The 23,060-nt window shown below is 55.2% G+C and overlaps 9 protein-coding genes across 9 annotated transcripts; 7 read left to right on the top strand and 2 right to left on the bottom strand.

Annotated features, from left to right (window-relative positions):
- Positions 1–317: 317 nt before the first annotated feature.
- Positions 318–2,087, top strand: INS49_003158 (uncharacterized protein; the record flags this gene model as incomplete). Its single annotated transcript, XM_043163954.1, has 1 exon — positions 318–2,087. One exon carries the CDS (start codon positions 318–320, stop codon positions 2,085–2,087), a length of 1,770 nt encoding a protein of 589 aa, XP_043032460.1.
- Positions 2,088–2,720: 633 nt separating this feature from the next.
- On the top strand, positions 2,721–3,845 carry INS49_003157 (uncharacterized protein; the record flags this gene model as incomplete). The annotated part of the gene is made up of 4 exons (XM_043163953.1): positions 2,721–2,848; positions 2,916–3,335; positions 3,407–3,759; positions 3,814–3,845. 4 exons carry the CDS (start codon positions 2,721–2,723, stop codon positions 3,843–3,845), a joined length of 933 nt encoding a protein of 310 aa, XP_043032459.1.
- A 1,024-nt stretch (positions 3,846–4,869) lies between these two features.
- On the bottom strand, positions 4,870–6,617 carry INS49_003156 (uncharacterized protein; the record flags this gene model as incomplete). The annotated part of the gene is made up of 2 exons (XM_043163952.1): positions 4,870–5,502; positions 5,580–6,617. The coding sequence occupies 2 exons, from the start codon at positions 6,615–6,617 to the stop codon at positions 4,870–4,872; spliced, it is 1,671 nt and encodes a 556-aa protein (XP_043032458.1).
- A 1,630-nt stretch (positions 6,618–8,247) lies between these two features.
- INS49_003155 (uncharacterized protein) lies at positions 8,248–10,021 on the top strand (the record flags this gene model as incomplete). The annotated part of the gene is made up of 2 exons (XM_043163951.1): positions 8,248–8,386; positions 8,439–10,021. The coding sequence occupies 2 exons, from the start codon at positions 8,248–8,250 to the stop codon at positions 10,019–10,021; spliced, it is 1,722 nt and encodes a 573-aa protein (XP_043032457.1).
- Positions 10,022–11,109: 1,088 nt separating this feature from the next.
- Positions 11,110–12,069, top strand: INS49_003154 (uncharacterized protein; the record flags this gene model as incomplete). Its single annotated transcript, XM_043163950.1, has 1 exon — positions 11,110–12,069. One exon carries the CDS (start codon positions 11,110–11,112, stop codon positions 12,067–12,069), a length of 960 nt encoding a protein of 319 aa, XP_043032456.1.
- A 392-nt stretch (positions 12,070–12,461) lies between these two features.
- On the bottom strand, positions 12,462–13,283 carry INS49_003153 (uncharacterized protein; the record flags this gene model as incomplete). Its single annotated transcript, XM_043163949.1, has 1 exon — positions 12,462–13,283. The coding sequence occupies one exon, from the start codon at positions 13,281–13,283 to the stop codon at positions 12,462–12,464; it is 822 nt and encodes a 273-aa protein (XP_043032455.1).
- Positions 13,284–15,514: 2,231 nt separating this feature from the next.
- INS49_003152 (uncharacterized protein) lies at positions 15,515–15,892 on the top strand (the record flags this gene model as incomplete). The annotated part of the gene is made up of 1 exon (XM_043163948.1): positions 15,515–15,892. The coding sequence occupies one exon, from the start codon at positions 15,515–15,517 to the stop codon at positions 15,890–15,892; it is 378 nt and encodes a 125-aa protein (XP_043032454.1).
- A 1,615-nt stretch (positions 15,893–17,507) lies between these two features.
- INS49_003151 (uncharacterized protein) lies at positions 17,508–19,886 on the top strand (the record flags this gene model as incomplete). The annotated part of the gene is made up of 5 exons (XM_043163947.1): positions 17,508–17,688; positions 17,757–18,584; positions 18,643–19,070; positions 19,133–19,243; positions 19,683–19,886. 5 exons carry the CDS (start codon positions 17,508–17,510, stop codon positions 19,884–19,886), a joined length of 1,752 nt encoding a protein of 583 aa, XP_043032453.1.
- Positions 19,887–20,599: 713 nt separating this feature from the next.
- On the top strand, positions 20,600–22,670 carry INS49_003150 (uncharacterized protein; the record flags this gene model as incomplete). The annotated part of the gene is made up of 2 exons (XM_043163946.1): positions 20,600–22,183; positions 22,530–22,670. 2 exons carry the CDS (start codon positions 20,600–20,602, stop codon positions 22,668–22,670), a joined length of 1,725 nt encoding a protein of 574 aa, XP_043032452.1.
- Between the last annotated feature and the right edge of the window lie 390 nt (positions 22,671–23,060).

Raw genomic sequence — 23,060 nt, 5'->3', positions numbered from 1 at the left:
GCTCTTGAGGGCTACGGTGCAGCTATAACGAGGGGCTGATCTGCATTCACTGAATCAGTATGGCGGAGATTGGCTGGGCGTTTTCACCAGTGGCACCGTGACGTGGTGTTTCCCTGGACATCGTATCCATGAGCCGAGTCGTGAGCCGACTACTGATGGGACTTACACTCGGCAAGCAGGTTGTCGTACTGCTGCTGGAAGATGTGTATATATAACCGCCAGGTACACTGTTGTTCCTCTTTTCCGAGGAGCAAGACAACACGCCGAACACAGTGAACAGGAAGTCATCCCCGCGGTTCACGACAGCATATCCAAGCATGTTTCTTCCTAGTCTCCTCCTCGCGGCAGTTCTATCCAGCATTGCAACTGCCCAGGGTAATGTCACGTGCAACGCGACATCATCGTTGGCCACGACACAATTGCCCAGCGGCGATGACCTTATGACGAGACTCAGCGATGCAGTCAACATCACCACACTGGGCGCCGATCTCGTGATCCGGAACGCGAGCATATTCACCGCCGCCGAAGGCGCGTCATCCACAGCGAGGGGCTTTGCGGTCAAGAACGGCAGCTTCATTGCGGTCACTGGCAACGACACCGAGCTGGAGCCGTTCATTGGTTCGAATACCGTGGTGAGGGATCTGGCCGGTGCGCCGGTCGTTCCCGGCTTGTTCGACGCGCATATTCACCATTTTCTTGGGGGAAGGAAGATCGTGAAAGAAGTGCAGTTCCCGTCCTCTGCCTCCGTCGATGAGGTGCTCCAGGCCATCAAGTCCTACGCCGCCAACATGACCGACGCCACCGCTTGGATCACAGGCGGCAGCTGGGGAAGCGTTCTTCTACCCGAAATCTCCAAGACGGGAGCTCTGGCACGTTTGGATGAGGCTTCAAGTGGACACCCCGTCCTGCTCGATGATGACAGTCATCACAACGCCTGGGCCAACACCGCCGCTCTCAAGGCCGGCGGGGTCTACACGGACACCAGCACGGGTGTCCTAATCGAAGGCGCAGTCTCACCGGTCCGCCAGGCACAGACTGCGGCCGAACCCGAAAGTATCGATGACCTCAAAGAGTACTCCCTCGCCGCATGGGACCTTTTGCATTCCTACGGCGTGACCGGCATCCAAGACGCCAGCGTGTCGCAAGAACAACTCGACGCTCTGGTCTCGTTAGACGAGGAAGACAAGTTGCAGGGATGGGTATCGAATTGTCTGGCTATGAACGGAGGATTGGCAACGCCCGGGTTGAACGCCACCGAATTCGATGAGCATGCCCGCGAGGTCCACCGTGACCGGGTCCGCACCGACTTCACCAAGCTCATACTGGACGGAGTGCCACCCGCCCAGACAGCTGGCTTTCTCGAGGCCTATCTCCCCTCCACGGAACACGGCTGTAACCACCACGGCCAAGTCTTCAACACCACCGAGGAGATAGTTGACATCCTGCGGCTGTACCGCACGCAGGGCCGCAGCACCAAGATCCATAGTATCGGGGACTGGACCGTGCAAGTAGCCATGGATGCGTTTGAGATCCTCCGGGCGGAGGGATCCACCCAGAAATACCAAATTGCCCACGGCCAATTCGTGACTCCCGAGGATCGACGGCGGATGAAGCTTCTCAACGTGGTGGCCGACGTGTCGCCCTTTCTCTGGTACCCTGGTATCATCACCCAATCGATCGCCACCGTCTTGCCCGAGGAGATAGCTTCTCACATACAGCCCAACCGGGACCTGCTCGACCTAGGTATCCTGGTCGCCGGGGGCTCTGACTGGTCTGTCAGCGCCGTTCCCAACCCCTGGGAAGGCATCGGGGGGCTGGTCACCCGCCAAGACCCCACTGGTCAGTTCCCAGGCACCCTGTGGGAGGAGCAGGCCGTGACTGTGGAAGAGGCGATCCGCATTTTCAGCATCAACGGAGCCAAGGCCGCCGGTCTCGACGATGTCGTCGGTTCCATCGAGGTTGGCAAGGCCGCCAACTTCATCGTTGTTGATCGTAACCCGCTCACAGTCGACACGACGGAGATTGGCCAGACCAAAGTCCTCTCCACAACCGTCGCTGGCAAGGAGGTCTTCTCTCAGTCCGCCTAGGGAAAGCGCTTTGCTTTCTCTTGTCGATGGGAAGGTGGTGCAGTTTTGAACCCCGTCCGATATGAAACTTTGGTGTTTTCTCTTTTACTCTTTGAGGAAACTCTTTGAGGAAACAGAAGGAAAAGGAACAACCAGAGGAAACACTTTTTCAATTCTCCGTATATGATTGTATGCTTAGTGGGTAGACTCTTGATATCCAAATATAGGCTGTAAGTAGTACCTAACTTTGCAGTGCTGTATTACTTGAGGCCCGCTCCCGATGGCCGCTCTCGGGTGCTGAAAGCTGTGCGACATGGGCGCTGGACAAGGTAGTCTACCTAGAACCCCGTCACACCCACACCCATTTGTCTTGAAATAAACAAGTAAACGGACGTCCCAAGATGCTCGACCCAATTCGAATTACCCTGAATCCCAAGCATTCCTGACACACTCAATCGTGATACAGACATGACATTGTCAAATAGCGGAGTTAGCGGGCCCTATGACCGATGCCCACCGAATCCTTGCCGGTTAGACCCGACCAAAACATCAGCCCGCTAATAAGCACAGAATTTTGTTGTCATCATCCTCACCTCTCACCCTGACAACTCACCCCTTGATCCTTTTCCGTCATTCAATTTCATCACCGTCACGATGGCTGCCTCGCCTGTTGCCCTGGCCACCCAGAAGGCCCCCGAGGGCATCGACCTCTACTCTCGCTTCGCCCTCGCCGGTGCCCTGGGCTGCTCCGTCACGCACGGCGCCTTCACCCCGGTCGACGTGTCCGTTTGTCCCCAGATGCCTCAACTCGTCCCAAAAGATCTCTGACTGACACCACCCCCCCCGAAGCGTCAAGACCAAGATCCAGCTCGACCCGGCCACGTACAACCGCGGCATGATCGGCGGCTTCCGGCAGGTCATCCGGAACGAGGGCGCCGGCGCCCTCCTGACCGGCTTCGGGCCCACCTTCACCGGCTACTTCATCCAGGGCGCCTTCAAGTTCGGCGGCTACGAGTTCTTCAAGAAGCAGTCCATCGACCTGCTCGGCATCGAGAAGGCCCGGCGGAACCGCGCCGCCGTCTACTCCGTGTCCGCCGCCAGCGCCGAGTTCTTCGCGTCCATTGCGCTGTGCCCCCTCGAGGCGACCCGCATCCGCCTCGTCTCCACGCCCGGTTTCGCCAACGGTCTGATTGGTGGCTTCGGCAAGATCCTCAGGAACGAGGGCGTGGGCGCCTTCTACTCTGGCTTTGGCCCTATCCTCTTTAAGCAGTACGTCGGTCTCGGTGGAAACCGTGATGGTGTGCAGTAAAGATGAGATGGGAACTGACACATATGCACAGGGTTCCCTACACCGTAACAAAGTTCGTCGCCTTTGAGAAGATATCCGAGGCCATCTTTGCCCAGCTCGACAAGTCCCAGCTGTCCAGCGGTGGCCAGACGGCCGTGAACCTGGGATCCGGACTCCTTGCCGGCTTCGCCGCTGCCATCGTCTCACAGCCCGCTGACACCATGCTGTCCAAGATCAACAAGACCAAGGGTCTCCCTGGCGAGAGCACTGCCTCCCGTCTGGTGAAGATCGCCGGTGAGCTTGGTGTCCGCGGCTCTTTCGCTGGTCTTCCCACCCGTCTGTTCATGGTTGGCGGGCTGACTGCCGGCCAATTTGCAATCTACGGCGACATCAAGAAGGCCCTTGGTAAGCTTGGCTGCTCTCTTCCATCCCAGACTAGCAGCTAACCCTGTGATCTAGGTGCTACAAATGGTGTTGAGATTGCCAAGTAGACGTCCGTGTTGCATGACGGTCATATATACATATGTGGATTAAACAGATAGAGACTAGAGCGCTGAGTGTAGAGATGGATGTAATCTAGCAGTGGTGGCGTTAGGAACCCACGTTTCACGCTTCTTGGAGAAGCGGTGATATAGACTAACCCCAGCATATGGATTCACCTTAGAATACGCTCTGTTTTACGGGATAGACGAGAGAATTCATTTTTTCTACGCTTTCCTTCCACATTCTTGTGAAGGGAGGCCACCTCAGCCTAGATACCAACCCCCCCTTCGTGTGCTGCCGCGATACCCAAATGGAGACCAGCAGCCTGTTTCTGTTTGAACAGCACACCAACGGCGGTATTAGTCGAGTGTCCTTACTTCACTGCTTTGCAATGCGTCATATTCCGTCCTTCGAGGCTGAAATTTGCGTATTACAGAACATAGCAGGCATGCCAGGAACATGGCTTGATCGACAGTGCAACATCAATAGGCGGTATATGCCGATCGCTCCATATCGACCGATCAATATGTAGGGAATGGGTCTGATGCAGATTATCTTGAATTTTTGCACCCTTTTTATTTCTCTGAAAACAGAAAAAGGTTTCATGTGTTGAGCCAGCCGAGGCAAGTCAGGACCCGTGGTTCCACACGTGCATGATTATTTATCGACGCATACAAGCCGTTTTGGTGGTGTTGGGATATCCTTAACTTCGTACACGACCATGTTGGCCCATCTATGGAGTAAACTAGTCTACAAATTTCGTTTGGTTCAGAATCCCCCATGCCCCGTTGAAACATCTGTCTGAAGATGGGCACACATTAGGTGAAGAAACAAGCGAGCCCCCGAGAGAGAGGCCGTCCAGTACTCCAATGCAGATGCCGCCGCCAATAACCGATGACGATATAATGTGAAATCATTGAGGTAGAGAAGAGAGGTGGGCATGGTCATGCGAGGAGGGTGTTGAGAACTATCCATCACCACGAGACAAAGGTATCATGATCGAGAGGTCGGACGGGTGGAAGGACCATCACTTCAAGCCTTCTTCTCCGAGCCGCCGCCGCCCTGGCTAGGCGTGAACCAGCCGGTGAACGAAGTCTTCATGCTGGCCATGGCCTCCTTCTGCGCCGCCTCCTGCAGGGCGGCCTCCTCCTTGAGCCACTTCTCGCCGTTCTCGCGGATCATCTTCTCCATCTCCTCGTAGTTCTTCTGCCCGCGCTCGCGCGCAATGTCCTGCAGCATCTTGCCCTGCGCGAAGGCAGTGGCCGGGTCCTGCTCGCCCTCGGGGACGACCATGACACTCAGGTTCTGGGGCTTGAGCCCAAAGAGTCCTCCCAGGGCCGCCATGCCGCTCTTGCCCTTGTGTGGGTGCTTCTTGCGCTCAGCCTCGAGCTGCTTGTTGAACTCGGCGCGCGCAATGGCCTCGCGCCTCGCAAACTCGGTCGGGATATGCTTCCCCTCAAAGGACTTGAGGACCTTGCGCACGTCGCTGTACTGCATGGTGTGGATATATTCGAGGAAAGGGATGAGCGACACCAGGTCCTTGTCCTTGGGGTCGCCAGTCCACTTCGGCAACACGATTGCGTTCTCGGGTTGCGCGCGAACGTGTTGTTGGTTTGTGTCGATCATTATAACCTTGGAGAGGTCTCGGTTCAGGTAGGCAAGATCCTGTTGACGTGCAAAGAGTTGTCAGTTGAGCTCTTTGCAAGTAAAGAAGTCATACCGATGGCGTAGGGGTTGACTACCTTGACAATCGCACCATCCTTGTACTTGGTGGCCTCTCGGTACAGTGGCCAAACAATAAAGCGGTAAGGGTCCAGCTTGCGCACAAGAGGCTCGCCCATGGCGAAGGGAACAGTGGTGAAGAGAACAAGCTCATAATACTGGCTCAGATAGTGCAGGAAGTAGTCGGCGCCAGGTCGTTTTGCTAGCCGCCAGCCGTGCTCACGGGTCCACTCGCTGTGCACAAGCATGTCCTCGAGACTGATGCACAGTGTGTAGGGTCGCTCGAACATGGGGTCTGGGTCGGGCAGCAGCTTCTCGAAGGCAGGCTCGTGGTAGTATGTCAGCACCTCGCTCATGCGCGTCGAGGCGCGGTTCCACCAGAGACCCAAGCCCCAGCCGTTGGGTACCTCTGGGTGCCTGCGCTCCTCCTCGTCATCCCAGTTCCGGCCGAGGTAGACAACGCCACCGACCATACCGGCGAGGGAGGCAGCAAACATGTAGTTTGCGAACCGTTGGCGGCGCTTCTCGGTGGATGATATGTATGCGGAAGCAGGGAGCTCGCCCTTCCCACGCCCGCCGCCTGCGCTTGTGGGCGCAACCTCCTCGACTGCCTCCAGCGCGGCCTTCTCGTTCGCGCTGGCCTGTTCGTACGCAAGGGTAGACGGGATACCCTGGGTAAGGTCGGGAAGCTCAGAGAGAGGGATCTCCTTCTCCGGCGCCTCGGGGGGCTTGTCGGCAGCTGGTTCGACGGGTTTCGCAGGCTCGGGCTTGACAGCTTTTGGTTGTTCTGGTTGTTCTGGGGCGACCTTGGCGGGTTCTGAAGGGGCGGCTCTCGGTGCGGACGAGGAGGGGCTCTGCTGTTGGGGGGTGGATGGTTTGGTGTTGGTATTTGATGGAGCGCTGAATCCGGAGCTCGGCTTGTTGTCCTTTGCCATGCCCCTACTCCATATCGTTGACGCAGCTGCCAATGCTGGCAGAGGTCTGCGGGTCGGGGCAGCAGAGGCCCATCTCGAGACAGCAGCCGGCTGGGCCAGGCGCAAGGCTGCCCGCGAGAGCATGATGGAGGATGTGTGGAGCTTTACTCAACCTACTGCAAAGGGGAAATTAAAGAGTACGAAATTCAAGTGTCGAACCAGTTGCTGAATTACAGCCCAGACAGGCGCATTGTTGGGGATGGGCGAGCAGGAGAGCAGAGTCGGGAGGGTGGAGTGGAATCGAATCCAAGTCGAGCCGAGTCGCCAGGTTATTTCGTCACCATAGAAAATTCAGAAGCGACATGCTCATCGGGGAAGTCGGTGGCCCGAGCTCCTTGGAGTCGTTATCGGTGGATCCGGCGTGCTCTTATCGGCCTGCTTGAGGGTTAGGGGATCGGCCGGTGGGGGAACCATCCACCATGGTGGTATGTTCAGTGGTCCCCGGCATGGGGCGAAATGCGTAGTTTGGAATCCTATGAGGCCCTAGACATTTTCCATACTACTAGTAATATATCTGCTAGATCACGGGAACTATTAAGTGCCTAGCTATACAAACTGGACTCTCTTAAGTGTTGCAAATTAGGATCAAAGAGATCTGATGCGTCCTAGATTAGCAATGACTTGTACCACGGCGATGGGCACATATCCACAAGGGAAGGAGATATCCGAGATTTTCCAACTCACAAACAACAGGAAAGGCAAAAAATGCCGAGGGGAAAATTCCCCAATTCATCCCAACCGCAGGTTGTGCTTTCCTATTCCCAGCCTTCTCGACCCTTGCAAGCCCCAGGTTCTCGAGCCGGGAGATTTTGTTACCAGCTACCCCATGCTCTAAAAGTGCTTAAACTTTTCCAATCCAAGCGTTGCCCCGGTAGTATATAGAATATCTAATTTTTGAGCTTACCAACTATGGGCTCTGTACCTAGGTAAAGACACGAGCAGGGCTTCAGCTGTAGGAGCATTCTGTAGGAAGCAGAGTGGGCCCCAAGAGTACATGGTACATCTCACCATTCGCTAGTCAATTCTGACTGCAGGTGAGGGGGGAAGCAGGCAGCAAATTGTGGCACAGTCACACGTGAGTTCAACGACAACTACTTTCCTGGCATGCCAGGTGTCTCAAGGCTGCTGCTTCACACTCCTCTACTTCTCTTCTGTTTGCACTGATTTCAGCATTGGTTTCGCACTCATCATATTTTGTCCCTGCAGAATCGCGGCCAAGGTCGAGCTTCAGATGCGTGCGGTCAATCACCGTAGAGCTTAGAAGAAGCACACCTGAACGACTGGATGCCAGCTAGAACGAATTATTGCCCACAGCTACCGATCGAAACGTGCAAAAGGTTGCGGCTAGGCGCCCAGCACAAGACTAGACTCTGAATGCATATCATCTGACGAGAGCAGAATGCCCGTCGAAATTCAGAAATCGTCGCCCCGCGACGAGGGCCAAAGTTCCCACACAGAGGACTGGCTTGCCACCAACAGCGAGGTACAAGAGCTCGCTGCTGCAACTCCGGCAGTTGCGCCTCATTCATGTTCTCACTGCAGGGAGTGGGAACTTGATCTTCTAAACAAGACTTTTAACCATAAAGCGCAGAAAAGTCACGGCCACACTCAGAGTAGCCTGACAGGATCATATGCTCGTGAGAAAGCCGAACTTGGCTGCCTGTTTTTCGAGAGGAGTCTGTCAACGGTAATTAAATCTCATCCTGAAAGACCAATGTCGAAAAGTGAATTAGACGGCGCCGTCGTGTCTGTGTTTTCAGGTGGACTGAATCCCCACCGAAAATTCACTATCTCGTGGAAGAATGGCAAAATTGAGTCGTACAATCAGTCTTACGAGATATACATGCCACATGGTATGCCAATACATCCGCCCTACATCGCGAATCTAGACGCTGACAAGGCCAGATATCCGTCCCCCGACTGGCGTCTTAGCGGGCCGTATTCCGCCCAATTTGGTACCCAATTCGAATCTGAGTTACCGGAGGGCCAAGAATTGGATAGACGACTGCAACTCAAACCACACCAAGTGTTCATCTCGGCCTAGAGACTTCATGCCTTCGAGACTGCTTCACATCTCCGGAACCGACAAAGAGCCAGCGATAAGGCTGTCAAATGACCATCCAACTGTCCCTTACGCGGCCCTCTCTTACTGCTGGGGCGCAGACCAGCCCGCAAAGACAACCCGGGCGAAACTGGGATCTTACCTGAACAATGTCGACTTTTCCACCCTGCCTTCCACGATACAGGACGCCGCCATCGTCACCCGCGGGATCGGCCTGTCCTATCTCTGGGTCGACGCGATCTGCATTGTCCAAGACGACTTCGACGACGTGATGGCACAGCTTGCGCAGATGCACGCCATCTACCATTGCTCATGGGTGACGATAGCGGCGGCGGAGGCGCTGACGTGTAATCACGGTTTCCTGCAGCCGCGGGGCCAGTGGCAGCCCATCAGGATGAGAGCGCGGCTCGATGAGAAAGATGCCTCCGATGTGCTCCTGGTTCCTGAGGGCAAGTCCTGGAGGTCGGAGGCCCCGCTCTTCCGAAGGGGCTGGACAATGCAGGAGACATTGCTATCCAGCAGAATCCTGCTATACGGCCAGAGGGAGCTGATCTTCCTCTGTCTGGAGGGCGAGCGATGCGAAGGAGACGTCCCTTCCGATATCCGGTATTTTCAGACGTTCTTCGATCCCGGGAGCAACCTATACGTCCAGTTGGATCATCCCGACAGCTGGGGCTACTTGGTCAGCGCTTACTCGCAGCGCCTCCTTGCGGTTGAGGATGACAAGCTGCTGGGAATAGCGGCACTGGCTGAGAACTACGGGAGGACCAGGGCAGTGGGCGACTACCTCGCCGGCATGTGGAGGGAGAATTTCCTGGAGCAGTGTCTCTGGACCACCGAGCCGTATCCGGCCGACGGCCGGGTGGCGAAGCGCCCTAAGAAATATAGAGCGCCATCGTGGTCTTGGGCAAGTTTTGACGCACACATCTCGTCTTTTGGAGTCTCCGCCAACACGCCAGCCATGATGATGCCGGAGACGATGGGCCCCAATGTTACATGCCAGGTAGTTGATGTCCAAACGACCCTGGCCGCGGCGGGGAATCCCTATGGGATGGTCACCGGCGGATACTTGGTGATGAAGGGCAGGCTGAGACAGGTGGTATGGCAGACTAAGGTGGGGAATTGGAGGCCCGCTGGTCACTTGGTGAAGGGTGTGAAGATTTTAAAGGGTGATGGCATAGATCCCAGGATGACATTCGAGGTCGACTGCCCGCAGGAGTGGGAGGGGAAGGGGGATGTGCTGCTCTGGAGCCTCGAGATCTGCAGCGCGGACAACGGGCGCGGCTATGCGCTCTTGCTCCAGGAGGCAGGGCATCAAAAGGCTTCGTTTCAAAGGGTTGGACGGCTGGACATAAGGGAGGATTTCGACGGGCTAGGGAGCTGGTTCGAGAGCGAGTACGAGTCTCCGGAAATCAGGATTATCTGAGCTCTGCCGCCTTCAAATGGAATTTGTGGTTGGCTACTACTAAAAGTTGGTATTATCTAGGTAATGCTTTCAGCAGGGGGAGGATGTGTTAAGGCCCTTACAGGCGTTAGTAACTTTGGTCATCTAATTTGAGGAGGAAAAGACTTGGATGCAGTGAAATCGATCATGTAAATGAGGCCCCGAAGGTCTAACTTATAGAGACTTTATGCTTGCAATGAGCGAGATGTGTTTTACATATGAGAGAGGGTTAGGGCATAGCAGTAGAATCAGCCAGCGGCCATGCTCGCTGCGGTGCCGCTATACCTAATCGGGCTAGTACACAGCCTTCGTCTTGCACGGGAGAGTACACTAGATCTCGTCATGTCGCTTTACCGTTACATACTTCCTCCTCCTCACCTGTTCCCCGCAAAGCATATGCACCCACTCTCCCCTCCTGCCCCCGCCTCACACGACAACCTAATCCAACCTTGTGTCGGTGATCGATCGAACTGTTGCTCCTACTTCAACTGGCCCGACCCTTCCCACGACGTCTTCGTCCCTCGTCCTCGTTTCCTGGTGCATCGCCAGTCCTCAGCGTCCGACCCGCAGACCTGCACCTGCAGTGATCCCATGTCCCGCCCCAGCCTGTCCCCATCCTCGCAAGTCTTCACGATGGCCGGTGCGGATGCTGCACTCTGAGGGTGGTTCCCCAGTCGTCGGTCGCCTCCCAGTTAGCACTCACGATGGGACCACCCTCTGAGTCCTGCACATCATTCGAACCCACATTCAAGCACGCATAGGAAACAAGCCGAACCCAATCGACGCTACACTTTGCCCCCCGGTCGGGAACTCCGGCACTTGGCACGGAGACCCTCAAATCGAAGACACCATTCCCCATATCATTACACAACCAAACCACCACACGAGTTCCAATCCGGATTGGATCACCTCGCGCGACCACTATTCCCGACCATACGAGATACCCGTTGGCGTATACCCTCGATACCCACCGCGACGATTATTGCTACCGAGCACAGCGAGTCGGAGTTTTGACGGTCATTGCCACCACACCATTCCCGAGCAATCATCTTCCAACTTATCGATTCACGATGCCTCGCAGGCCCGTCAAGGGCGCCCGCGCCAGGGGCCTCGCCTCTCCCACCCCTATATCGTCTACCCTGACTACCCCGATCAGTTCTGCCTTCACTTCCGCCTATACCACCGAAGCCGAGTTCGACCCCGACGACCCAAACAATCTTGCCATCGGTGCCCTGACCCTCGACGTCCCCATCGCGAACAGGAAACCGAAGAAGGAGGTGTTGAAGCCGTTTCCCTTCATGGACCTTCCGTCAGAGCTGCGGATAAAGATATATGCCTTCCACTTCGCAGACATCGGCCCGGTGGTGGACCTCGAGCCGGGCAACTACTTCACCATCCACAAGAAGCTGTCCATCCTGCGCGTCTGCCGCCAGTTCTACCGAGAGGCTAGCCACCTCTTTTATAGTTCCAAGACCTTCCGTGTCTTTCCCATCGACGGTAGATATTCCAGGAAGAAGCTGGGGTTGCTCGCCCGCCTCAAGCCTCAGTCCCGCGCCCACCTGACGTCCCTGGAGTTGCGCCTGGGGCCAGGCTTCAACAAGCCCTACCGGAGCTGGGCCGTCAACGACCTGCTCGGCCTGAAGGATTGTGGGAACGTCAGGCGCCTCTCGGTGTACGTGGAGATCGACCCCAGCGACGGCATCTTCAACGGATGGCGCAGGTCCACCGGGTTCTACGAGGCCTTCTCGCAGGGCTTGCTGGACGGCCTGCTGCAAGGCCTGCCCAGTGTCGAGTCGGTACAGTTCGACGCCAACCCCGCGGTTAAGAGGGCGGGCGACATGATGCAGGGTCTGCTGGAGGTGGTCGCTACCAGTGACCGGGATGTCACCTGGGGCCCGGAGAGAGGCTGGACCGACAACGAGGAGGACGAGATCGACAACGAGCCACCCATGGGACCGACTGCCGCGATCGACTGGAGTCTCCCTCCGCACGCTGTTATGGCCGCTTTGGCAAAGGAGGTTCTTGCATAAGAAGTTAGGTTTAGGGCACCGGAGTTCTTGGTTTTGATTTGGAGTGTATATTGGAAATTGGCTGATGATAGCCAGGTGTTGTGCAGTTTTGCAAGGTAGCACGGTCTCACTTGTCCCATTGAGGACTCTCTTCTCCCTAGGAGCCATGAATGAAGCGTTCAGCTTGTCGGCTATTCTGATAATCATGAGTTAACGACTACTCGTCTGGTTATTGCTTCACATTCAGCCAAGGAGCATATTTGATATCAGCTTACAATAGTATGGTGTGACTGGCACTGGTTAGCATGACAGTTGAATTTGCATTGAGATATTTAAATATTACAACCAACGCTCGTACCTGCTTCCTACCCCTGAACGTCTGTCCGGCGCACGCCAGTCATCCCTAGACGCCCTCACGACTCGGCCCCAAGCCCCCCCATGTCCACCAGACTAACAACCTCGCGAATCCTCCCCCCATCAAACCAGTAGAACACAACCTCCCCGATCCTCACGAACCGCCCGCCGCCCTCCGCCGGCGGCTGCGCCCCCGCAAAGGGCCTCACCAGCGTGCCCGCGAACTCGAGCCGCGCCGCGACGACCTGCCTCGCCCCGTCGGCGACCAGGTCCACGATCTCACAGCCCAGGTCCGGGATGGCGTCGCGCACGGCCTGGCCGAGGTTGTGGTACTCTAGGACGGTGAGGGGGTGTGTGTTGTGTGTTACGGGCTGGTGCAGGAAGTGCGGGAGGCGGGCGGTTGCCGTGGCCGGGTCGGCCATGAAGGTTCGGACGTACTCCCTGTAGGTCTCCGCGAGGGCGCGTCTGGTGGTCGTGGTGTCGCTGGCCGTGGGCGGGTGCGCGGGGATCGTGGATGCGCGGTGGGGTGGTGGTGCTGCCGGTGACGGTCCGCCTTGGGCTTGTGGTTTCTCGCCGAGGATGGCCAGGCTGGACGAGGATGAGGTGCGGTCCAGGCCGGTCCTGGTGGTGATGTGTGCTGCCAGCTCAGTGGTCTGCGGGTCTGTCGCCCCATTGGCGCCGGAGATGTCGCAGACGGTGAGGATGACCCTGGCCGCCAGGAGTGTCGATGCAGTGTCCTTGACGAGGAAATCAAGTGTTGAGCTGACGATTTCGTGCTTGGCTCCGCCGATGGTTATCTCTGCGTGCTCGTGTGGGTTGTTCTCAAGGTGCCGGTCGAGCAGTTCCAGAAGAACGGTACTGGTTGCCGCGTTTGGAGCCATTGTGGTCTGACCCAATTGAGTGTATTACTCAGAATAAGTCTGCAAACTTCTTTGGCCGTGTTTAAATTGTTATGCAGATCACTGGCCAGCGGTGTTGACAAAACACGCCTTGTGAGCGCGCCCTGCGTGATGTCATTGTCAACGGCTGAGCTATCGATTGAGGATAGAGTGTGTGGGACGACGGTTCTACTCCGCATGCCAGGGCTTGAATCCCAAGACAAGAATTCAAGTCTTTCTCACATCCGGCACCCAATAAAGGTTTGAAGTCATTTCTTTTTGTGGAGACCTACAGCCATATACTAGTAGGAACTAGTTGGTCCCTGATAGGCTTAATAATTAGACGTAGGATTGAAACCGATTCAGCATCTTTAGCAGTTCCATGTTGTCTGTGAGCGTGGATCGCAACACGCATTCGTCTGCTTTGAGCTGGAATTATCAGCGTTCAAGTTTCTCTGAAAATAATTTACCCGAAATCCAATCAATACGAGTCCAGGTCCGGCTCGGTGCGCGGTTGACCGATATGTAGAGGATATGATTTGCCCCGAAGCTTCATTCTCTCGAAGAATTCGCCTTTGCCTAGGCAAAGTGATTTAAAAACCATCTTGTGGTTGGGAGACACCTGCATTGCGCAGTTTCGATACAGCATCGTGAAACGACCGTGGAGGCGAATCGGAGTGATTTCACTGCTTCTCTGCCAGGTTGCTATCCGCGGCCTCCTGTTGTGCTCGCCCGGTGTAACCCCGATGATACTACGTTGGCTGGTGTCGATTCGATTGACGCTGGAATTGGCAATGTCCTGTTTTCCAACTACGCAGTGACACCAGATTGATGGGACCTGATATTAGGACATGTTCGCTACTGCACAGATTGAGTCAATGACAGTAACCCCTGAGTGGCGAGGTCAATTGTCACGTAGCCATCCGGTTTGAGAAGCTCGCGGTGACGGCCTGGAGGTTATGGAGTCATGGCTTTTCGTAGACTGCGACAGTGTGCCGCAGTGTCCGATCAGATCGTCGGACGGACCGTCACACCAGAACTCCGTAGGCAACAAAGCACGTTACAACCGCCAAACCTTACGTCGGTCAGCTCGTGTACAGTGGTGCACCGGCATCGGCAAAGTCATCCCATCTACATCCTCGCCACAAGATCTGGATGATCTGGATGATCGTGATGGAATGCCTTTCACCTTGTTAGCTTCGCTGTGCGGTGTTGGGGCATCGTCGAGAAACAACCTCCTCCAATTTGTACATGACGGCGAATCGCCACAGAAAATTCGCTTCACCTGAACCTCTCGATCTCCTCTCCAATCCGTTGATCAAACCCTAACTGTGCTCTTCAATTGCAAAGCCTTTTTGATGTGCGGTGGGTGCTGGGACAATCCCAGACCAAAGTCCCATGACGCTCATCCGGGAGATCGCCATCATCAAGTCGGACGAAAAAGGCTTGGGCAGGAGATGAGTGGCAGGTGAAGAGGGGTTCTTCTCTTCGTGATGGGCGAGGCGCTCGAACGGGTCCTTTTCTGAGGCTCAGCTGGGCCCTTTCCGCCCCACTTGTTCGGGTACCTGAAACCGCAGGCGAGGCGTCACAGCGCTGCTCCATGCGTCATAGCAGCGGGCGTCTAAAACGTCGAATCTCACGGCAGGGGCTCGTACGGCGCCTATTCTGCTGCTGACCCTTGCCCGGGGGCACCCCAAATATAGCACTGACAAGTCTGACACGGGCGCGCAAAGTCCACTCGCTGCCTTCGGAGCCGAGCAGCTCTGCAGCTGAGTGGTCTCAAACTTCAGACGCCATGGAGCCCGTCGCTCATGACGCGCGGTTCACGTCGCCGGGTTGTAACGCCGCCGTATACGCGAGCTGCGCCCCCCGTTGGCCTTTTCCGTAAACACAGAGTAAATAAAATCGTACGGGGCCTTCATTCTGCGGAGCCATGCTTGCTTCCTGACGGACTCTGTCCTTTTCAGTCTCGCCCTCCGGTCGCTTCTCCCTTGCGTCTTTCTTTTCTCCCGCAGATGTTGACCATCTCGACATCCTAGGCTTTGACAGGAACAAGCCGTTTACAACCCGACCTTTCCTACGTTATACAGTGGAGCTGTCGCAGCGCGAAGAATCCCCGAGAAAAGTCCACATCTTGTTCCACGTGCGCAGGCTCGAAAAGACAAACGATCACCTGAGTCGGAGAAGAGCCCTGGAATCCTACCGTACTTCTCCACCAATTCCTCGACCAAATCATGATACTATGTCACCTCTCCATACGCAATGTCACCACAATCGTTTACGCCATACTACTCCAAATCACTCTCGCGTTGGCCTTGCCCACAGGCGAAGCGTCGCGGATCGAGACGAGAGGCGGTGTCGAGACACTACACCTGCAAATCAAGAGAGAACCCGAGCTGTCCGTCGATAGCTCATCAATACCAAAGATCGCTGGGGGTGCATTCGGCATCGTGGCACTGGGGCTCATATTCGGTCTTGGGTCGGCCTCGATCGCCGTGTTCGGGTCCCTTGAGTGGCGGACACGACGGGACAAGAAGAAGCAGGAAAAGGGCCAGACTGACCCGGAGAAGAAGCTGGACGACAGCTCCAGCGAAAACACGACGATTAGATAATGATAATGTCTTGAAATATCCATGTGTCCTTACCATGAGTGCTCCCGTGTTCCCTTAAGACAAAGTTATATTGATATCTTCACAAGCCATCAATTGGTCAGCGAAGGTTATTAATGTGATCCAGAAAGTGACGGCCGCAATTTCTGGTTTACCCACCCAGTCTCTGTGCCGTGGGCGTTAAGTTGACACGGTGAAGGAGCAGTGGACAGCCGATAATGCTGCCCGGGCACGTATCTCAGTACGTGAGGGAGCTTGGGTTAGCAGTCAATAGGCTCATCACCTTGCTTGAATCATGGACGAAGTAGGAAAATAGATGCACACAGGTAATGGATTAAGTATGCAGCCAAGGACAACTGCACTTCTACCCCGTTCCGTCTTTCAGATTAGGGGCTAACCTCGGGACTTCTAGGCACCCAAGAGTGAGGCTCCGCATGCCATACCTCCCTCCCTCACTTGGCTGCTGACTGGGTTTGTCTTCGGAATATCGAGCCGATCTGGCAAGGCGATAAGTGGAATACCAATGTGTTGGGCTACCACCCTCCCTCACAACGGACACAACATGGTGTGGCTCCTGCAGCCGCTCTACCCATGTCGGTGCAGACGTTCCCGAGGTTCTCTGCTTGGCTGCGGCTTGGTGAGGGGGAAACACCCGTCGGGTGAGATGTTGTGTCCAAATTGGGGTGCGGTGGGCAGGGGATGTGGGCGAGACCAGAACACTAAGCCCTGTCAAGAAAAGCTTTGTGTTCTCTCTCTCCAAGACGGGCACGGCAGTGTAGTGGGGTTTCTTTTCTCCAAGATTTGATGTCCGCCGTTGGCCTATTTCCCGCTGCGCTTTTGACCGAAGCCTCTTGATCAAGTTGCTCCTTGGAATGCTACACGATGGCTGGACCGATTCGATGCTTGGACCTTGGGACTTAAAAGAGAATTCATCTTCGGACGTCGAGCCTTAATGATTGATCGAGGAGCTTGTTCCAAGAGAAGGCTCGTGATCTCACAGGTAATGTATCGCTCCAGGGCCAATTCCAAGAGCGGACTCGCACGAGAAGACTCATACGAGCAGAGCTGCATGATCCCGTAGGCTTCCCCAGATTCTCCAACCCGCGGTGGATTTCCCATCCCCGGCCACGCCACGCTCCCTTGTCTTCCACCTAAAATCCCCACAAAGTCCAGGGGTATTGTATTCGAGTGCAACCTCCACGAGAAGTTCCACCAATCGTCGATATCAACACCCACGCATGCTCTCTGCATCTTCCTGCAATGGCCTGCAAGACGCTCTCAATTCCGACCAGATGGGCCCCCATGTATACATGGCGCAAATCCTCCTCTGAGTTCTCTCGCCTAACGGTGTTGACGGGCCGGCGCTCCAGTCACCTGCGGTGTTCGAGGCCGGGCCATGTAGCTAACACCTGATGTCCCTACGGGCAAAGCTTGTGTGGTCTTATGTGTGAGGGGGACCTGCATGTAATAAGAGCCACGCGAGTCCCCGACCACAGGTGGACGCGGCTGCCACCGTGACATTCTGCCAGCTCTCCCACGCGCAGACACCACTACCCCTCTGTTGTTGGAGTTGGTATCACCAGGACACAGTGTCCCACAGACTTGAGATCCAGTCAACATGGAGCCAACAGAGAGCAAGGAGGCTCGGCCCGAGCACATTGACGAGAAGGGCACGGCGCCAAACCTCGACAATGTCAAGGTCCTCAACGACGAGGCCGCTCAGGCGACAGCCACCGAGCACAGCATGACCCTCATGCAAGGTTTTAAGACACACAAGAAAGCCGCGATATGGTCCATTCGTAAGTGCAGCCTGCGGTCATGCGGTGGGACACTGCGGTTCGCAGCTGCTGACAAGCCCCGATCTCAGTCATCTCCGCGACAATCATCATGGAGGGCTACGATACGCAACTGCTGGGCAACTTTTGGGGGTACCATTCCTTCCGAAGAAAGTTTGGCGAGTACTCCGGCGAAGAACACGGCTGGCAGATCACTTCGGCGTGGCAGGCCGGCCTCAACGATATCAGCGGAGTGGGAAATATCATCGGAGCAATGCTTAACGGGTACCTGACTGCCAAGTATGGACACCGCATAGTCTTGATGGGCAGTCTGGCCTGGCTGTCCGCCGCCATCTTCATCTCCTTCTTCGCGCCGAGGATCGAGGTCCTCCTGATCGGCCAGTTCCTCTGCAACATCCCCTGGGGCGTCTTCGCGACGACAGGTCCGGCTTACGCTGCCGAGGTCGTGCCTCTGGCACTTCGTGGGTATCTCACGGCCTACATCAACCTCTGCTGGTGTATCGGCCAGTTCATCGCAGCCGGCGTCCTGAAGGGCCTGATTAACAACGAGACCGACTGGGGCTACAAGATCCCCATGGCCATCCAGTGGGTCTGGCCCGTCCCCCTCTTCATCGTCGCATTCCTGGCCCCCGAGTCTCCTTGGTACCTTGTCCGGACGGGACAGCTTGACAAGGCCAAGAAGTCCCTGATCCGCCTTTCCGAGCCGGAGCACCAGAGCGACCACGATGCGACTATCGCCCTCATGGTCCGTACCAACGAACTGGAAAAGGAGGAGCGAGCTGGTACCTCGTACGTCGACTGCTTCAGAGGGACCAACCGGCGCCGGACGGAGATTGCCGTCATGTGCTTCGTCTCCCAGATCACAAACGGCGGTGCCCTCTGCTACACGGGCACTTTCTGTATGAACACCCCATCATCCCAATGGTCGCAGCACCAGCTGACATAATTTCAATCTAGTCTACGAGCAAGCCGGCCTGAGCGCCGACCTCTCCTACAGCCTGGGCCTCGTCGGCACCGCCATCGCCTTCTGCGGCGTCGTCATCTCGTGGCTCTACATCTCCAGGTGGGGCCGGAGGAGCATCTGGCTCTGCGGCTTCTACGGCCTGCTGTGCTGCCTGTGGCTCATCGGCATCCTGGCCTGCGTCAAGCCCCAGACCCACACCCTCGGCCTGGTCCAGTCCATCCTCTGCATCGTCTGGCTCGGCGTCTACTCCATGTCCGTCGGCCCCATCGTCTACACCATCGTCGCCGAGATCGGCTCCACCCGCCTCCGGACGCAGACCGTCGTCCTGGGCCGCAGCGCGTACTACGTCGCCAACATCATCGGCGGTGTCCTGCAGCCGTATTTCATGTCCCCGACTGCGTGGAATGCCCAGGGAAAAACTGTAAGCCTCAAAATTGGTAGACCAGTCAATTTGCTGCCCGTCTCTAACGTACATTTCTGCAGGCATTCTTCTGGGGTAGCTTGTCTTTGCTCACCACCATCTGGGGCTTCTTCCGTCTTCCAGAGACCAAGGACCGTACCTTCGAAGAGATGGACATCATGTTCCAGCGCAAGGTGCCCTCTCGGAAGTTTGCTGATTATAATATCAACTCGGACGACAGGTACCTTGTTCATTAGATGGCTGACCTGGGATGTCACGTTGTCATATATTCCTCTAGTTCTTGACGGCATGCCCAGTATTACATGTTACGGCCATTATCGTCCAGGGTACTCAGAGTCTATATATCCATGTTCTTCTGAATTACATGATTCTATAGCAGAACAATGTTAAATATTCTGATGTGCTAGTCCATCGCATGACATAACCCTTTCCAATGACATCTCGGCAGAAAATTATGTCAGGAGCTAGACGGACACACATACACTTACATGTAGGGTTTCTCTTTCTAAAGACACAAAAATAAGCTAAAATGACGAATTATTAAAAGAGGAGCAGTCCCCTACAGCTCCTTCACATGGTTCGACAGCCAGTGGCAGACCGCGGTCCCGCCAGCTGATCTGGTTCGAGCTCCACCTTGGACAGAACGGCGGCGAGAAGCTGTCCACCTGGCTCTACCACAGCGACTCCCGCTCGGAGAAGGGCTTCACCACCGTGCAGAGCAAGCCAGGTGTAAACACGGTCGCGCCGGCGGAGCAAATCAGGGGCGAGTGGACCTCGACCTCGCCCCAGAGCAGCATCACCTACAACTTGGACTGAAAGATCGAGCTCGCGGACGGGCGGACTCCCAATGTTTGTTCTGTTGCTGAGGACGAGGAGTTCTTTGAGCCCATGCTGGCCGCACTGAAGCATGCTGGCGCCATCACTGTGGTTGGCGAGGCCGAGGATGGGATGAAGTTTACTAAATTTGGTTGATTGAGATCAGACCAGACGGTGCCTTCAGTTCCGGGCCTTTGTAAATTGCAAAGGCTGCGGGTGTAGGGAGGAAGGTACAATCAACACGTCTGGCTGGTTTTGGACGATGGGCTTAAATATTGAAGACACAAAGGCACGGATATGAAAGAACATAAAATTAAATTGCAGCTACTACAGAGGGTTCAAGCCAGATGCTACATTTCCTTGGCACGGCTCTTACGTCAGGCTACACAAATGTCCGTCTTGGAAGTAGAAAAAGGCCAGTCGTCGTCCGCCATTCTCTTGAGGTTGCACAACATTAGTACGGCGCTATGCGTTATTATGGCTGCTGACTTTTCAGAATGCGGCTGGCGCCAATGTCTTACTTTCCAAGCTTTCTGAAGGAAGGGGTGATTTTCCTTCCCCCTTCCTGTCGTTCCGCGATTGTTCTGTTTCGTATAGCCCGCAGTCTATCAGTCTTTTGCTAGTCACGCTGCCACTCCTGCTTCCAAAAACTTACTGTCTTGGGGAATCATCTCCTGAATCAGCCAACGCAGTGAATACAATGCTGAAAAGAAATGGAGCAGCCGATGCTACAAGCGCCGTCCCACAAACACCATGGTCACGATATCGAGGCCACGGTCGAGACATCTTCGGACCAAATCTGCCTGAATGAGGGACCCCATGCCTCCCAGCTCCCCAGCAATGCCCAGTACTTTTGCAACGGGTGCAGGAAGTTTGACCTGGCCACGTTGTTGACAACAGCATCCAAAGCAACGCGCATCGGCTTTTTGAAAGAATTCAACGGCCCACTCTGTCAATTGTGTGATACAATTCGCCATTTCGTCAAGTTACACTGGGGTCAAGAATCGCCATCGGCAGTGGACGGCCGTCATCCAAGTGTATACATGCAGAGCAAAGAATGGTGTTCTTTCTACGACTCAACTGGACAGGAGAAAGGCGTGTACCGGATTATTCTGGCCCTTGATCAGCGGCCTCCGAATCTCCGGCTGATGAGGCAGGCCACGCCCTACGACAAGACAGCCAAGTTTGTCCTTACTGAACTAGAGGTTGATCCCATGAAGATCAACGATTCTAGCGTCGTGCCCTCCCCCAGGCGGCCAATTCTGTCATGCATTGATCTAGCATTAGTACAGAATTGGTTGAACAACTGTCGGGACCATGACTCCTGCAAGAAAAACCGGGCGGCTCAACGGGCCAACATGGCGCAAACATTCTACACCTCCGGGTTTCGGCTGATTGATGTTATCGAGGGCAGACTTGTTGAAACGACCGAGCCCTGCGAATACATCGCTCTTTCATATGTCTGGGGTCAAGCGGCATCATTCGGCCTCTGCACGAATAAGGAGAACCTCTCCATTTTACATCAGCCATCATCATTGGATAAACCTCATACCCAGGATGGTGTTTCGAAGCGTCTCCCAAAGACGATTGCGGATGCGATCTCACTCTGTCGCTTTATTGGACAGAGGTACTTGTGGGTGGACAGCTTGTGCATCGTGCAGAATGACCCGGATGAGAAGAGACGCCTGATACATGGCATGAATGGCGTCTATGAGAACGCAGACCTGACTCTCGTGGCACTATCGGGTGTTGATGCCGATGCAGGTCTGGCAGGCATTAGCCCCCGTGGTCCTCATGCAGATAATTGTGGGCAAGAACATCTTTTCCACAAAGTCCATGGTACATGCAGCATTGGAACAGGCCGGCTGTCGCTCGTCAAACAAATCCAACGCTCCCATTGGAACACGCGCGGATGGACATATCAAGAACAGCTTTTATCACCACGAAAGCTTTATTTTGCATCTGGCGAAGTTTTCTATGATTGCGGGTCCCAAACATTCAGGGAGGGATATGCTTTCGAGACCTTGAGAGGCTCGGACAGGTTGGGAGCTCCGTGGTATGAGAGAAACGACCCTCTGGACGATGCACAGCCTACAAACACGATAGATCCGACAGGCCCGGAATGCTCCAGCCCGCAGCGGTTGGACACGGAATTCCAGAAAATCGTGTCAGTGTACACGCGGAGAAACCTCAACGAATCTGGTGACATCTTGCATGCTCTCACTGGTTTATACAACATGTTCTACTCGAGTTCGAATCGGGACGGCTTGGGTATCAGTGCGCTCCAGGGCTTACCAGTGAGATGCTTCTCCAGAGCTTTGCTGTGGTACACTCCAAGACCATGCCACGCGAGGCGGAGTGACGTATCTGGAGCTAGTCCATCGACGTGGTCATGGGTCTCCTGGATCACACCAGTTGATTTTGCTTGCTCACGGAGACCAAGCTTCCCGACAACAGGGCGGAGTATAGGTCACTGGATATCAGACCCACTCAGTCTGGTTGAGGAATGGTGGTTGACGTTTCAAACGCAAAACGTTGTCAAAAAGCAACGGTTCTCGGGTCGTTTGTTTGGCGACAAGAACCTCACGCACCCGAATAAAGATAACATGACTGCAATGGAGTTGCTGACCTCGTTCCCGCGAGTGGCACATGGCGTCGCTGACGCACTTTCACCACCTCTCGTACCGGGGCAACTCGACTTTCTCGGCCTTTATATCCCAGTTCCGAAAGCAGTCGCATGCCCCAGGTGGTCCAAGGGACCTGGAGGAAGAGAATGGCACTTAAACTTCGAAGGCACAACAGCCTTTAGTGACGATCTGGGATGCTACGCTATAGCCCTGTTCGATTGCGAGGAGACCATAGACGCCTTTGTTCTCTTGCTCTATGATTGGACGTACCTGGGTATCTGCGTGAAAAAAGCAGGCGACTGTTTCGAGAGAGTTGGCATCTGCATGATTACACGTTCGAAAAGGGACTGGGAGACAATTATGCAAAAAGGCTTACTGGAGATATATTGGAAACGTATTCTGTTACGGTAAACGGACAGAGAGAAGACAAGAGGATTGATTGAATGGAGACATACCGCTGAGTTAGTATGCGTAAGGTTACTGTGGATGGACTACGTGTAGGCTTATGATGACAATGTAATATTGCTTCTTGTGTACCCAAGTAGTC

This window comes from Diaporthe citri (genome assembly GCF_014595645.1).
Source record: "Diaporthe citri strain NFHF-8-4 chromosome Unknown scaffold_1, whole genome shotgun sequence".
In the NCBI taxonomy this organism is placed as follows: domain Eukaryota; kingdom Fungi; phylum Ascomycota; class Sordariomycetes; order Diaporthales; family Diaporthaceae; genus Diaporthe; species Diaporthe citri.
The sequence above is the reverse complement of the archived record's forward strand: the minus strand, read 5'-3'. Positions and strand labels throughout refer to the sequence as shown.